This window comes from Salarias fasciatus, chromosome 18 (genome assembly GCF_902148845.1).
Source record: "Salarias fasciatus chromosome 18, fSalaFa1.1, whole genome shotgun sequence".
NCBI classification, from domain to species: domain Eukaryota; kingdom Metazoa; phylum Chordata; class Actinopteri; order Blenniiformes; family Blenniidae; genus Salarias; species Salarias fasciatus.
The window spans coordinates 16198117-16210302 of NC_043762.1; the positions used below are offsets into that span (position 1 = coordinate 16198117).

Genomic DNA, 12186 nt, shown 5'->3' on the forward strand with positions numbered 1-12186 from the left:
TGAAGTTTAGTTTTTCTTCTTCCTTTAGCATAAGCTCCTGAGGCTTTCTGTAACTATTTAATTCTCTGTTTTCACTCTGAAGTTCTTGAAAACTCTTTCTTTTTCTTGTGTGCAGAGAAGGAAATGATATTTCCGTCCATCACTGTTTTTCATGCCTCATCATCTCAATGATATTGAATCGGCTGCTTTCTGCTCCTGAGCCTCAGATCCGCCCGGTAAACTCATTCAGCATAAAGTGTGGTGATGGCGGACCACAATGCACCGCGGCGGGCTCCTTAATGTTGGCTGCATTCATTTTGCAGTCACAACGATGGCCCCAATTGGAGGGGGTGGGGTGGGGCAGTTGTGTTTCTGAACTTTTTCTTCTCTTTCTTCCCCCCCGTTTCTATGACTTTTTTGAATAACAGCATGTAGCGCGCCTTCAACTATTTTCTGGTTCTAAATTGCCCTGGTGGCACTGTCCGCACCTCTTCTCACACCCCCTATCCCCCCATTCTGAAGGTCCTCAGCCCATTTGCTCTCTTTCTTCCTCTTCTTCCTGTCTTTCTCCTCTTTTTTGGCAGCCTCTTTTCTGGCTTTCTTCTCTGCTTTTATCATCATGGCCTTCTGTTTGTCCGTCATGGAGGCCAGCCGGTCCAGTTCAGCAATCCTCTGGAGAAGATGCTGGATTTCTAGAGTGCTGTTGTTGGACTCGTCCATCCATTTCTCCTCCTGAGTGAACCAGGCCTCTTCTACCTCTCTGGACTGTTTCAGCAGCTGCTCTTTGGCCCTGGTCTCAGTCTGGAGTCGTTCTTCCAGGACTTCACATTTTCTTGCCCACTTGGCCTCATTTTGGCTCATTTTGGCCCTGAACCTTTTGAGCTTTGCCACATGATCAATGTTATTTTCTGTCATGGTGGCGATCTTGTCAATTAGGACACTGAACTTGTTTCGGGTCCCCTCATCCCGAGTTCTTATCGCTGCAGCCACCTGGTCTCTCTCCACAGACAGCTCCTCAATTTTTCCTGTCAAGTCCTGAACTTGGTTCTCCATGTGTCTCAGGTTCTGGTCTTTGCCTCGGAGCTCAGAGGTCAGATCTGTGACCTGGAGACTCAGACTGATAATCAGACTGTCCTTTTCTTCGATGATGGCTGTGACTTTGTCCATCTGTTCCGCGAGTTGCTTTGTCAGAGCTTCTGAAAGTGCCTTCTCTGTTTTTAAGGCACCTCTGAGAAAATGCACTTCTTCCTCCAGGTTCTCAGTGATTGTCTTACATATAGCAAAGTGACCCTGCTGCTGCAACATTTTCTTGGCCCTGGTTTCACTTTCCAGCTCCATCTTCAGGTCTTCATATTTCTTCTTCCAATAGCTCTCTTGTTCAGTCATTTCTGTCTGCATCCATCAGACATTACATTACATCAGATGGAATGTAATGATGCTGGTATTGGTTACCATGGCAACAGCATTTCTTTTCCCATGTAAGTGGAAGGAAGTTGACTGAAAAAGATGAAAAAAATGAATCCCCGAACAAGTCCACCGTCCCTCGCCATGCTTTCGCGTAGAGACGTCATTAAACTTTTAAAACGTTACCGTATTTGCCCTCCATTCGGATGTGAAGACCTTATTTCAGTATCTTCTACCAAACTGAAACTGTGAGCTTGTAAGTTTGGTATGAATTTCAGCCATTTTTGGAGTTTATAATGGGAGTGGATTGGAGAGGGCGAGATTGGGAGAGACTCTTCATTTAAACAACAAAAAAAAAAGCTTATTCTCATCCCCACAGAAACATTTCTGGCTCAATTTTAACAAATTATACATCAAAATTAGTACACAATAATTACACAAACTGGTTATGTTATCTGGTAACCCCGTAACCTTTTATCTAGTAAATGACTATTATCAGTGAGTTGGGAAGATGTTCTGTTTATTCCAAATCAATAACTGCATTGCATGGCAATCACATCCTACATCATACCTTAATGATTAATAATCCTGATTGTTCTAGGAATACCCATATACTTTTTACTACAGATTATCAATTTGCAGTACAGTTGTAATCGAGTAGAAATGATATTTTCCTTTCTTTAAAAATTTTGGAGGCAGAAACCTCAACAAGGTGGCAGCTGCTGCAACAACAGGCCACAAGGTAGACCCAAGAGTCCGGGAAAATGTCATGTCGATGCTGCTTCTACGAGGATTTCGACGCACTGTAATCTTTCATACACTGGAAAACAGTGGTTGTGTCCATCAGCACCAGTTGATGAATCACATCTTTGAAATACAAGTATGAAGCAGGAGTACCAGGTCTTCAGTGTACTGCGACAAAAGCTGACAATCTATCGTCTGAATTAAAATATGCATGCATCAAACCTGCTTATCATGTTATTGATATAACCACGTTTAGGAAAAGTGTGTTTGAAGCATTAGACAGACCTGTCAAGATTTTCTTTTGACAATATGTAACAGAAATGTGCTGCCATTTCTCAAGAACACAACTTCTGATGTGATGACTTACATAAAAATTGTGAAATGGTCCCAGATACTTAAAATTATATTGTGATCTATAAGCACGGTTTCCTTCAATTACTATACTGTCTTATTCAGATGATTCAAAAATATTGAAGAAATACTTTTTCTTTCATTCTGAGCAGATGTTCTGTCGCAGCCCGCAAAATATTATGCAGCACTGGGTTGATGCATTACTTTTTATACAGAAATGCAGCAGTAATTCACAGCCTGCTCTGAAACAACAGCAGGTATCACTAACATAGACACTGCTCTGCCTTTCTCATGCATGCACTTGAAATAGTTTTCTGTTTAAACACCTGAGGTGTGGATCTGCTGGGAGGAATAAGAGACACTATAAGAGGACAGCCCTCTAGTGGTTGAAATTACAATAACACCCGAGAGTTGTAGTCGCACAGGAGAAGCTACACTGTCGAGTTCCTGCTGAATCATGAGGTTCCGGCTCAGGCGACTCTGGTTTTCTCACCTCCCATAGGGTCTTGAACTCCCGCTGTTCGATCCGCAGCAGCTCGCTGGTTTCTCTGCTGACGATGGTCGCGTGCCGAGGCGTGTTGTCCAAGATGGACTCTCCGAAGGCCGTGCCGATCCCCAGCGTGCAGATAGCGACTGCATCCTGCAGACAGACATGATATATTCCCTGAAAGCTCCCCTCAGGCCGATGAGTGATGGTCAGCGATAACGGCCGCGCGTCCTCACAGTTCACTGAACTCTAAACTGTGAGCCTGCAAAGAAGAAGCTGCAGCCAACATGTGCGGAATTTCCTCTTTGAACTTTGACAGACACTGAGAGCAGACAGATTAATATGTGATAATTTATGCTAATATATTCAAATATGATGTACTGGTGAGTGTGGTCTTGAGAGAAGAAAATTCCTCTGGTGCCGGGCATAATTGGACAGGCTAGAGGGAGACACACACACACATATGCACACACACACTGGTTTATACAAATATTCTGCATATTACGGAAACGTTTTCAGCTGCCCAATGTGACATTTCAAATATAGCCCCAGAAACTAGGCCACCAATGGCACTTTAGGGCTCCATACATGAAAAGGACGTTTCACAATAGAGGAGCTTCTTATCTCCGTCTTTCACTGGAGACAAATCCCCTCTCCCTCGTCTCCCACGTCACTCTCTCCCTCTTTACGTACACTCTAACCCGTTTTCCACACTCGCTTAAGAGGCGTAAAGTGTAGCTGGAAAACGTTATTCAGACCGGAACTGCTTGCTGTGCCGCGACAGCTTCGCTCTGGCATATTTAAACAGCCCGACATAAGCTAACATACGAGAACAATGTCAGCATTGAGGAAAGTGGTGAGCCGTCTGACATGCAAAGTCAAACGCGGGTTTGCAAGAGGAAGAGAACAAGACGGAAAAGTAAAATTTCAACCAGTGTGGGAGAAATTCTGATTATTTTCGAAAATCTATATTTAACAATCCTGTAGGTTCACTGATATTAGATACTAGCCTGAATGCACAGCCTGAATTACACAAATGAAAAACAGTGCAGGCCCAGTCTGACTCGTACCTGGTGGTTGGCGGTTTCTGACACTTTGACATCCAGGGAGCCTGAAAGGACAGCGTACCAGCTGGTGCCTATGTCTCCCTGTCGAAACACTGCAGACAGAAAAAGCCATTAAACAGGAGCCATCTGATGGAAAAACAAGCTTTTCAGTCAGCGGTGTGTGTTTGTGTGTGTGTGTCCATACGTGTGATGCCTTTTTCCAGACATTCGTAGAAGGCACAGGCACAGATCTGCAGTAAGAGCGGAGGCGGAAACCTCTGGAAAGCTTTCACCTCTCTCAGTCTGGTCAGAATAATGTCCACATCCTCTCCCGAGCGCTCAGCAGGCCTGGGTAAGGAAAACGACTCGGCATCAAACAGAAACGCGTGCAGATGGTTCACATAACGACATTTCCTGTGAGACGTAACACTCACACTATTTATCTGTTCCAAAAGTAAAGGTGAAGGAATTAATCACAATCAACAGTAATGTCAAAGAACTGAAATGAAAATAAGAAAGATGTGGTGTAGTTGATTGAGGTGAAACAGTTATATTTTAAAGCGTGTGTTTCAGCATTGTCCTGTCTGGCGTTTTAGCAATAATAGAGGAAGGCTGCAGGCTCAGCTTCTTTTGGCTCAGGTCCCCCACTGGGCGTTGATGTAAGATCTCATTTGTACTACGGCTCGTTCTAATACGCTTAAATCTCAGCACACACTCACACACACACACACACACACACACACACACACACACACACACACACACACACACACAAAGCAAGTCATTGTTGGACATTTGCACAAACGCACAGACGCGAGAACACACAGAAGTTTGATCTGGAGCTTAAACACTCCGCTCCGCACTGCTGAAAAAACTACAGAGCTGAAACGCCTCAGAGACAGGCACACTGCAGCTCGCGTCATTCATTCACTTATTTTCTCTTTGCTCGTGACTCATCCTTGCACGTGTGTGTGTGTGTGTTCATACAGAATAGCTAATGCACTGACGATGCTTCCTTCCTTCCTCCTCTCTTTGCTCCAAGCTTTCCCTTAGTCCTCAAACGAGCACTTTCATCTCCATCTTTCCCTTTCTCTCTCAACAAATGCCTCTTTTTCTTAAAAGGGAGGTTAGAAAAGACCACATAAAGATCTTCTTCTTTGCGCTATCCATTTTCTCCTCTCCATTACGGGTATGGATTTGCTCTATCCATTACGCTCACACAGTGCCCTCTATCCACAGTTCTATTGTTTTATTTCTACTTTACAAGCTCAAAGGCAGCAATGACTCCACTTTTACTCAAATGCACATGCACATACAGAATTAAACAAAGATATATTTGCGTCCCAAAGCAGTGGATTGTGTCTGTACTTGGAACAATACGTGATAAACACAGGCTGCACCTCAAGGGCAACATTACAACACGTCTTTCAGCAACACAACATCTGCCACAAGCTCATGGCAGCTTCTCTTTTCCTTCCACTTTTTTTTTGTCTCTGACTCATCCTCCCATCACCCACCTACTACATGCGTACTGGCCCTTGGGTTTTCGAGAGAGCATCATATCCCGGAGCAGGCTGGGTTAATGGTTCAGACAGGTGGACTCCCACACACGACAATCTAAAGAGACAAGGAGGTCGACTCTGCTCGGTTTAATGGGTGTTACCAGCGTCACCCTTCACCTATTGGGTCGCAGCGAAACTGTTGGGATCTGTCAGTCATAATCCCCCCGGTTTAACCCTAACTCTCTCCCTCTTAAATAGCCTGCCTGTCCAGAGGAATCTGCCTCCCCCGTCGGCGTGAGACGAATGTGACCTGAGAGTTGTTCACCTTGTATCACGCTCCCTTCTAATCTCTCTTCATGCTCTTCCTTGACTTCTCCTTCCACAGCCTTTTCCCTCCACTGCTCACGTCAGCAAAGATCTCAGCTTTCAGACACAAATATATGGCAAGGAACACACACACACACACACACACACACACACACACACACACACACACACACACAAGATTTACAAATCGACCAGCATGACACACTGAAGAGAACATCGACAGACACCAGAAGGTTTTGCAGATTGTCTTAGGAAACATCCATCTGGAAAAGTCCAATGTTATCAGACAAATAAATCATAGGTTAATCTGTGGAAGCCAATGAAAACGTCAGACAGCCACTAAATAAACAGACTCTTGAGTTGGCAGATTAAGAATTCACTGTGAGAGAGAGTCTTGAATTGTGTGTATGACATAAATTTGACACCCATCGCAACACCTGAGATCTCGTTATAAACAATGAATCATTTTCAGAATGCACACAGCTCATTTTGCTTATAATTGCACTTATTGAAGACGTGAACGGCGTCCAAACTAAGTTCTGTCTCTACTGAGACCTGCTCATGTGTGGAGAATGCTCCAACGAAAGTCACGATTGCACATATGCTCTATATGCATGGACTGGCCCATCTTTTGCTTCGGCAAACAGATAATCAGACAAATCAGATCCCATCTCGCATGTTTCACACTCACTGGCCATGAATGTCTTCGGACACGTGTATTATTAGAGACTGCAACGTCTTAACCTCTGTCCTTCTTTCGCCTTCGCTCTGTCCCCACCTCTGTCTCTTCACGTGCTCACGTCAACAGTCACTGCAGATGGGAGCTCCCCAGCACACGCACTGCTGGATATTGATTGAATAAGAGGTGGACAGCTTAGGAGCGCTGAGTGCCTCACAGTAAGATGCTGTCCAGTCTGTCCGCTCTTTATTGACACCCGCCTCCTGGTACATATTGGCTGAATTTAGTTCAAGTGCATATATACTGCACATCATTAATCCAACACATTTTGTTAAAGGTTTTATGCCAAAATGTTGGATGAGGGTGAGGATTTGTTCTGTCTACCGTGATTGCAAACCATTGTGTAATGCAGTTATTCAACAGAATGCACAAAAATTCCCTCTTGGCTTTATAAAATGCTTTCATTCCCTCACAAATTATTCTACGCACATCTGTATGCCTATGTTGATGGGAGATCTAAGTGTGCACCGTATTTAATCCATGCATCGCGTGTGTCTTATTGCAGGTGAAGATGAGGAGACAAGATGGTAGCTTCAGGTTGCCAATGGTAACATGAGGATGTGTCACAGAGGTGTGTAGAGTAAGTGTGGGTGTGTGAGCGGTGGGGTGCATCCCTTATATAAATATATAAATCACAGTTTGAAATATGATCTTCTGTAATTAACGTATGGCATGCTCATTTATTTAACACCCATACTGTAGAATTAATAGGATTTTGCTGTCAAATGCATGCTTTGAGCAGACACATTGTAAATTGATCCAGCTATTTCTAACATGCCCAGTCAGATGAAACAAATGCAGCCAGGCGTGTAACACATACACAGTAGAAAAAAAAAAAAAAAAAAAAAAAGCAATGACCTGAGACTGACGTCTATCTGGAGTAAAACACGAACACACGCGCCACGGTTGTATTTTAAAAATGCATGGCTGTGTGTGATTTAAGCCGTCAGACATAAACCATGTGCGTCTCCTCTGCCATCCATCCATCCCTCCCTCCCTGTCTCTCTCAGCCCATGCAGTGAAGCTCGAAGCCACCAACGCCTTCCAGAGCGTTTAAAAGAGAAAAGCCAGGGTGTGTGTTGTTATGCACTGCAGCAATATCAGGATGTCTCCCCTGATGCGACAGGCGGCTGTGTTCTGCAGAAAACGTGAAGCGAATCATGTTTTTTCTTTCTTTCTTCCTTTTTTTTTTTTTCTTTTTTTTTTTTTTGCACACTCACACATGCACACGCAGCGATCGCCGCTTCGGATTAATCACGTTGACGCGGATGAATGAGCGGAGCCGGTGTGGCTGGGGTCGGCGTGCACGGCGTGGTCCTCACCCACCTTTTATCCAGGCAGCAGATCCACTCCGCGGAGGGAGACAGGTTCGGGGACGCCTGCACCGCGACCATCTTTCCCCCGGCTCTTCTCCTCCTCCTCCTCCTCCTCCTCCTCCGTGCGGTCGGTGCTACCGGAGGAGGCTTCCCGGTTGTCGGTGGTCGTTAATGATAGTGCGCTCCGGCTGCGCCCCCTCCGCTCCCCTCCGCTCCCCGCCCCTCTGCTGCTGCTGCTGCTGCTGCTGCTGAAGCCTTCATTATGCCACACAGATGACAGGCTGCTTTAATGGGCTTTCTGAAGGCCACTGAAGGGATGACAAACAGCAGCAGTAACAAACAAATGCTTATGGAGACAAACATTACACTGATGACTGCGAGAACACACAATAAATCTGAGACAGGGTGGAGGATGGAGATATTTCGGGGGCCAGGGGATCTATGGAAAATAGAGTAAAGATTTGCTGTATCAGCTATAAAGTGAGATGAACACATCTTCTATCTATTTCATCTATTCAAAATGAAAAATGGGAGCTTGACTCAGCTATAAGATACCGGGATAGGATGAGCCTCCCTGCTGAGCTACATCACAATACAAACAACCCTTTTCTCACTATTGCCTTGATGGTTTCATTTTGCTGTTATAACACAATAATCAGTATTTTTCTGTTGCTATAGTTAAAAGAGAATATTGGATATTGTACATAATAGGGATTTTTCTTAACAAGAACAAAACATCAGTGGGATGTAATGGTTAAAACCATCAGGAGTCAGACTAGATTGCATTGACTTCCCAGATCCTGAGAGCAGATCTGAGTTTCACAATATCTAGCAGATCATGTCTGTTTTAACAGAACTCCACAGTCGGGCTATGTAGGCCACTTTAACAATCGATTTTTCTTTCTTTTGTTTTTTGAGACATATTTTTCCATGGTTACCAACAGAGAAAATCTGCTCAGTATGCAGCACCAGAAATACTCTATACCTATTTTTAGTGGATCATAATTCCAGTCAGGAAAACAAATTATAAGAGATATTTTGTTTATGGTTTAAAATAACGATTTGATTCAATTTGGATTCAGGGTGCTATAATTACATTATTCAACGATTATCACGATTTTTGATGCACCTTTTTTCACCTCACTTTTTAGTGGCTATACTTTTAAACAAGGTACGCTACAGCTATTCCTCAGTATACATAACCCTGTTCCTGGAGAACCCCAGCATGTTGTAGCTCTCTCTCTGCTTCAACACTCTTCAAGCGCCGACCAAAGCCCAGTAATGAGCCTATTGAAGCAGGTGTGCAAAGGGCTGCATCATATTATTGACTAAAGTGAGATGACCACGATCACTGAGAGAAAACAGGCAAAGAGCCAGATCATAAGCCAGCCATTTAAATCTGTGTTTGGTGCCTCTGGTGTGCTTAAATAATGTTCAATGTAAAATACAGCTGCAGTAGCCTCGAAGAAGGACTAGTGTGAAACGGTGTGAAATGGCAACAAAGCAGCGTTAGTTTCACTTGTTTCGTTCCAACCCGAGTGATGAGAGGGACGGCGGCAGCGGAGATGCTGGCTGTCATCATGATGACCGCAGACACCGCAGCAACGGGAGGAAGGATGTGAGGGAGGGAGGAGAGGGAGGAGAGGGAGGGTGGGTGATTCAGACTGGGGAGATTTTGAACATTTAACACTGCTGAAAACCATAGCATAGCACAAAAACAAAGAGAAAAAAGAAACAGAGGAGGGAGAGCAGAAGAGAGAGGGAGATTTGGTGTAGTCTACTGGAAAACCACATCAGGTTATGCAGAAAGAGGGGAACAACAATTATTTCTAACACGATGAGTGCTGAGTATTAGTGTTCTATCTCAAGCCAATCAGATTTTGGCCTCTTTTTCCCTCTTTTACTCCAGCAGGTGAATGACAGGATGTGAACCTGTTGTAATTTATCGTGTGTGCATGTGGGTGTGGATGTTTGCCACATCTGTTTGAAATGGCACATCAGCACGCATGACTGTAAGGCCGGAGGGTGATTGAGCAAGTTTTCACCAGACTGCTAAATGCGTGTGTGTGTGTGTGTGTGTGTGTGTGTGTGTGTGTCAGAGTCAGCTGTTTCAGAAAGGGTAAAAAGCTTGAATTTTAAGGTCAAAACTATAACAACCAATTTTTTAAAAGAAAGTAATAAATTGTATAATTAAAAAAAAAACTGAAAGATTTAACAAACCTAACATTAAGATAATTAGGAAATGATTCTACAAAAGTGGTGGTGGCCTCGAGATGAGTGCAGCGAGCTTGTAGCAGTGGGCCATGAATCCCACTCAGGGTTGCATCAGGAAGGTAAACAGCTTTGACTCATTCAGTATATTTTCACAGCTTTGCTGAAAGACAGTCATCAATGAAGAAAACGATAGGATGCTGTTAAGACACAAATGAAGTTCATGGTAATACAAAAATTGGTAAACTATAGTTTTTTGTGCAATACATCACAAAATGTTATGCACATGATTAAATACCAGCCAGTCTTTCTGTGTGGAGTTTTCTTGTTCTCCTCATGTGCATAGCTTGGATCACTATTGCAACAACACATGTTCAGTGGAGTTAGGGTTGCTGACCTTAATTTGCCCCTTGGTATGAATGTATGTGGTTGTCTGCCTCTGTGTGTCTGGAGATTTCTTGTGTCTGTGTGTGATATACCACAATCCAAAGACATGCTCGTTGGGTTAATTGGTGAAAAAAAAAGGCCTGTAGGTATGAATATGCCAATGTCTGTCTGTGTGTCTGCCCAGTGACAGACTGGAAACCTGTCCAGAATGAACTCTGCCTCTCACCCTGTGTTTCTGGGATCAGCTCCAGGATCCCAAATGATCGGCGTCTACATGAGAAACTCAATCCCCAGCTCTATTAGTATGCATTCATTTGCTCAGGATTAAATCTTTAATAATGATGTAAAAATGTTCCCGTACACACATTTCCAGTGACGAAGTGGCAGTATGGTGGTTTTCAGATTTATAGATGAACCGCTGCTTGAGCAATAAAAAGCAGCACTCCAGGGACACGCTCTAGAGGCCTTCACAGCAACTCATAAACTAAGCTTGCAGAGCAGCAGGACTGCTACATTGTGCTTAGCTCATTTAAACAGCCAACTTATGTGTTCACCCTGAGCAGAGAGTGTGTGTGAGTGTGTGTCTGCATTTAAATGTTCAGAGGGTTGGATGCGATCCCCTCATGGCACTGGGAAACTCTAAATACGGTTGACTGAACAGATGACCATATGGGGCACGACTGTCTGCCAAACGCAGGAAGCCTGAAAACACACTGTGGCACACATACAAATACACACAGATAACATTATCAAATATGAGACACTGAGGACAACAGCTGCCCATCTTCTTTAATATTGATTCAAATCACTTTATTGAGTAAGCAGTCCGGTCAGAAACACAAATATCCCTTTTTCAAAGTTGCTGAGTTTTTTTTTTCTGCACTGATGTATATTAAACACAAAGACGTATGAGGGTTTAATTAGGTTTTGTTCTTACAGAAGTGTGATCAAGGTGTGTATATCAAGTGAAAAACAAATAGCAGTCAGTGCATTCTGGTGGAACAACTGTGGAACAACTCCACCGACCTCCAGAGTTCCTCAAAGCTCAGACATACGCCGTCTGGATGTTCAGCTTCTGAGAAACAAACAAAAACTCTCAGGATTATTATTATTTAAAACAACAGATAGGTAAAAATGGCCCCAAACAATGTGTTTCAGATGCATTTTTAGTAGCTTTCATTAGAGCAGATTCACTCCCGCAGGATTCCTGCAACAACCAGTTCCCACAACCCAGTATGTGTGTGTGTGTGTGTATGTGTGTGTGTGTGTGTGTGTGTGTGTGTGTGTGTGTGTGTGTGTCTGTGTGTGTGTGCGTACAAGCAGGATGACATCACTATTTCAGTGTGCAAAATGTGGACAAACTCAGGAAGAGGAGGCAGAAGAGAGAAGAGAAACTTCGGCGTAAGTCAAGGTGACCTGCTGCAGTGAGAGAACTGGGAGTTCAGAGCTGTATCAGCAGACAGCTGTCTGGATTTCTCATTTCTCTAACCGTCAACGGGAACACCTGCTGAGTGTAACAGAAAGGAGTTGCTGTTATTTTAACACTTTCGCCACACCATTAGAATTACAGTTTTTCTATACTGTTGTCTATGATTGTTAGTGTTTTCCCCTTATAGTTTGAATTTCTTTGTCTTCATCTCCCTCACTTGCTTTCTTACCTCCCTAAATGCACCTCGCCACCCACCCTGACATC

At 43.8% G+C, this 12186-nt stretch overlaps 1 protein-coding gene across 2 annotated transcripts in view; it reads right to left on the reverse strand.

Annotated features, from left to right (window-relative positions):
- The window catches only part of LOC115404945 (rap guanine nucleotide exchange factor 4-like), a 21775-nt gene extending 13746 nt beyond the window's left edge, over positions 1-8029 (reverse strand). Inside the window, exons 1-4 of one of the 2 annotated variants that reach the window (XM_030114299.1) lie at positions 7906-8029; positions 4217-4359; positions 4036-4124; positions 2972-3118 (exon numbers count right to left, since the gene is read on the reverse strand). In XM_030114299.1, coding sequence (XP_029970159.1) covers positions 2972-3118; positions 4036-4124; positions 4217-4359; positions 7906-7973 — 447 coding nt within the window. In that variant the 5' untranslated portion in view covers positions 7974-8029. The remainder of the gene's footprint in view (positions 1-2971; positions 3119-4035; positions 4125-4216; positions 4360-7905) is intronic. The other variant, XM_030114298.1, reaches the window with a different exon arrangement.
- Between the last annotated feature and the right edge of the window lie 4157 nt (positions 8030-12186).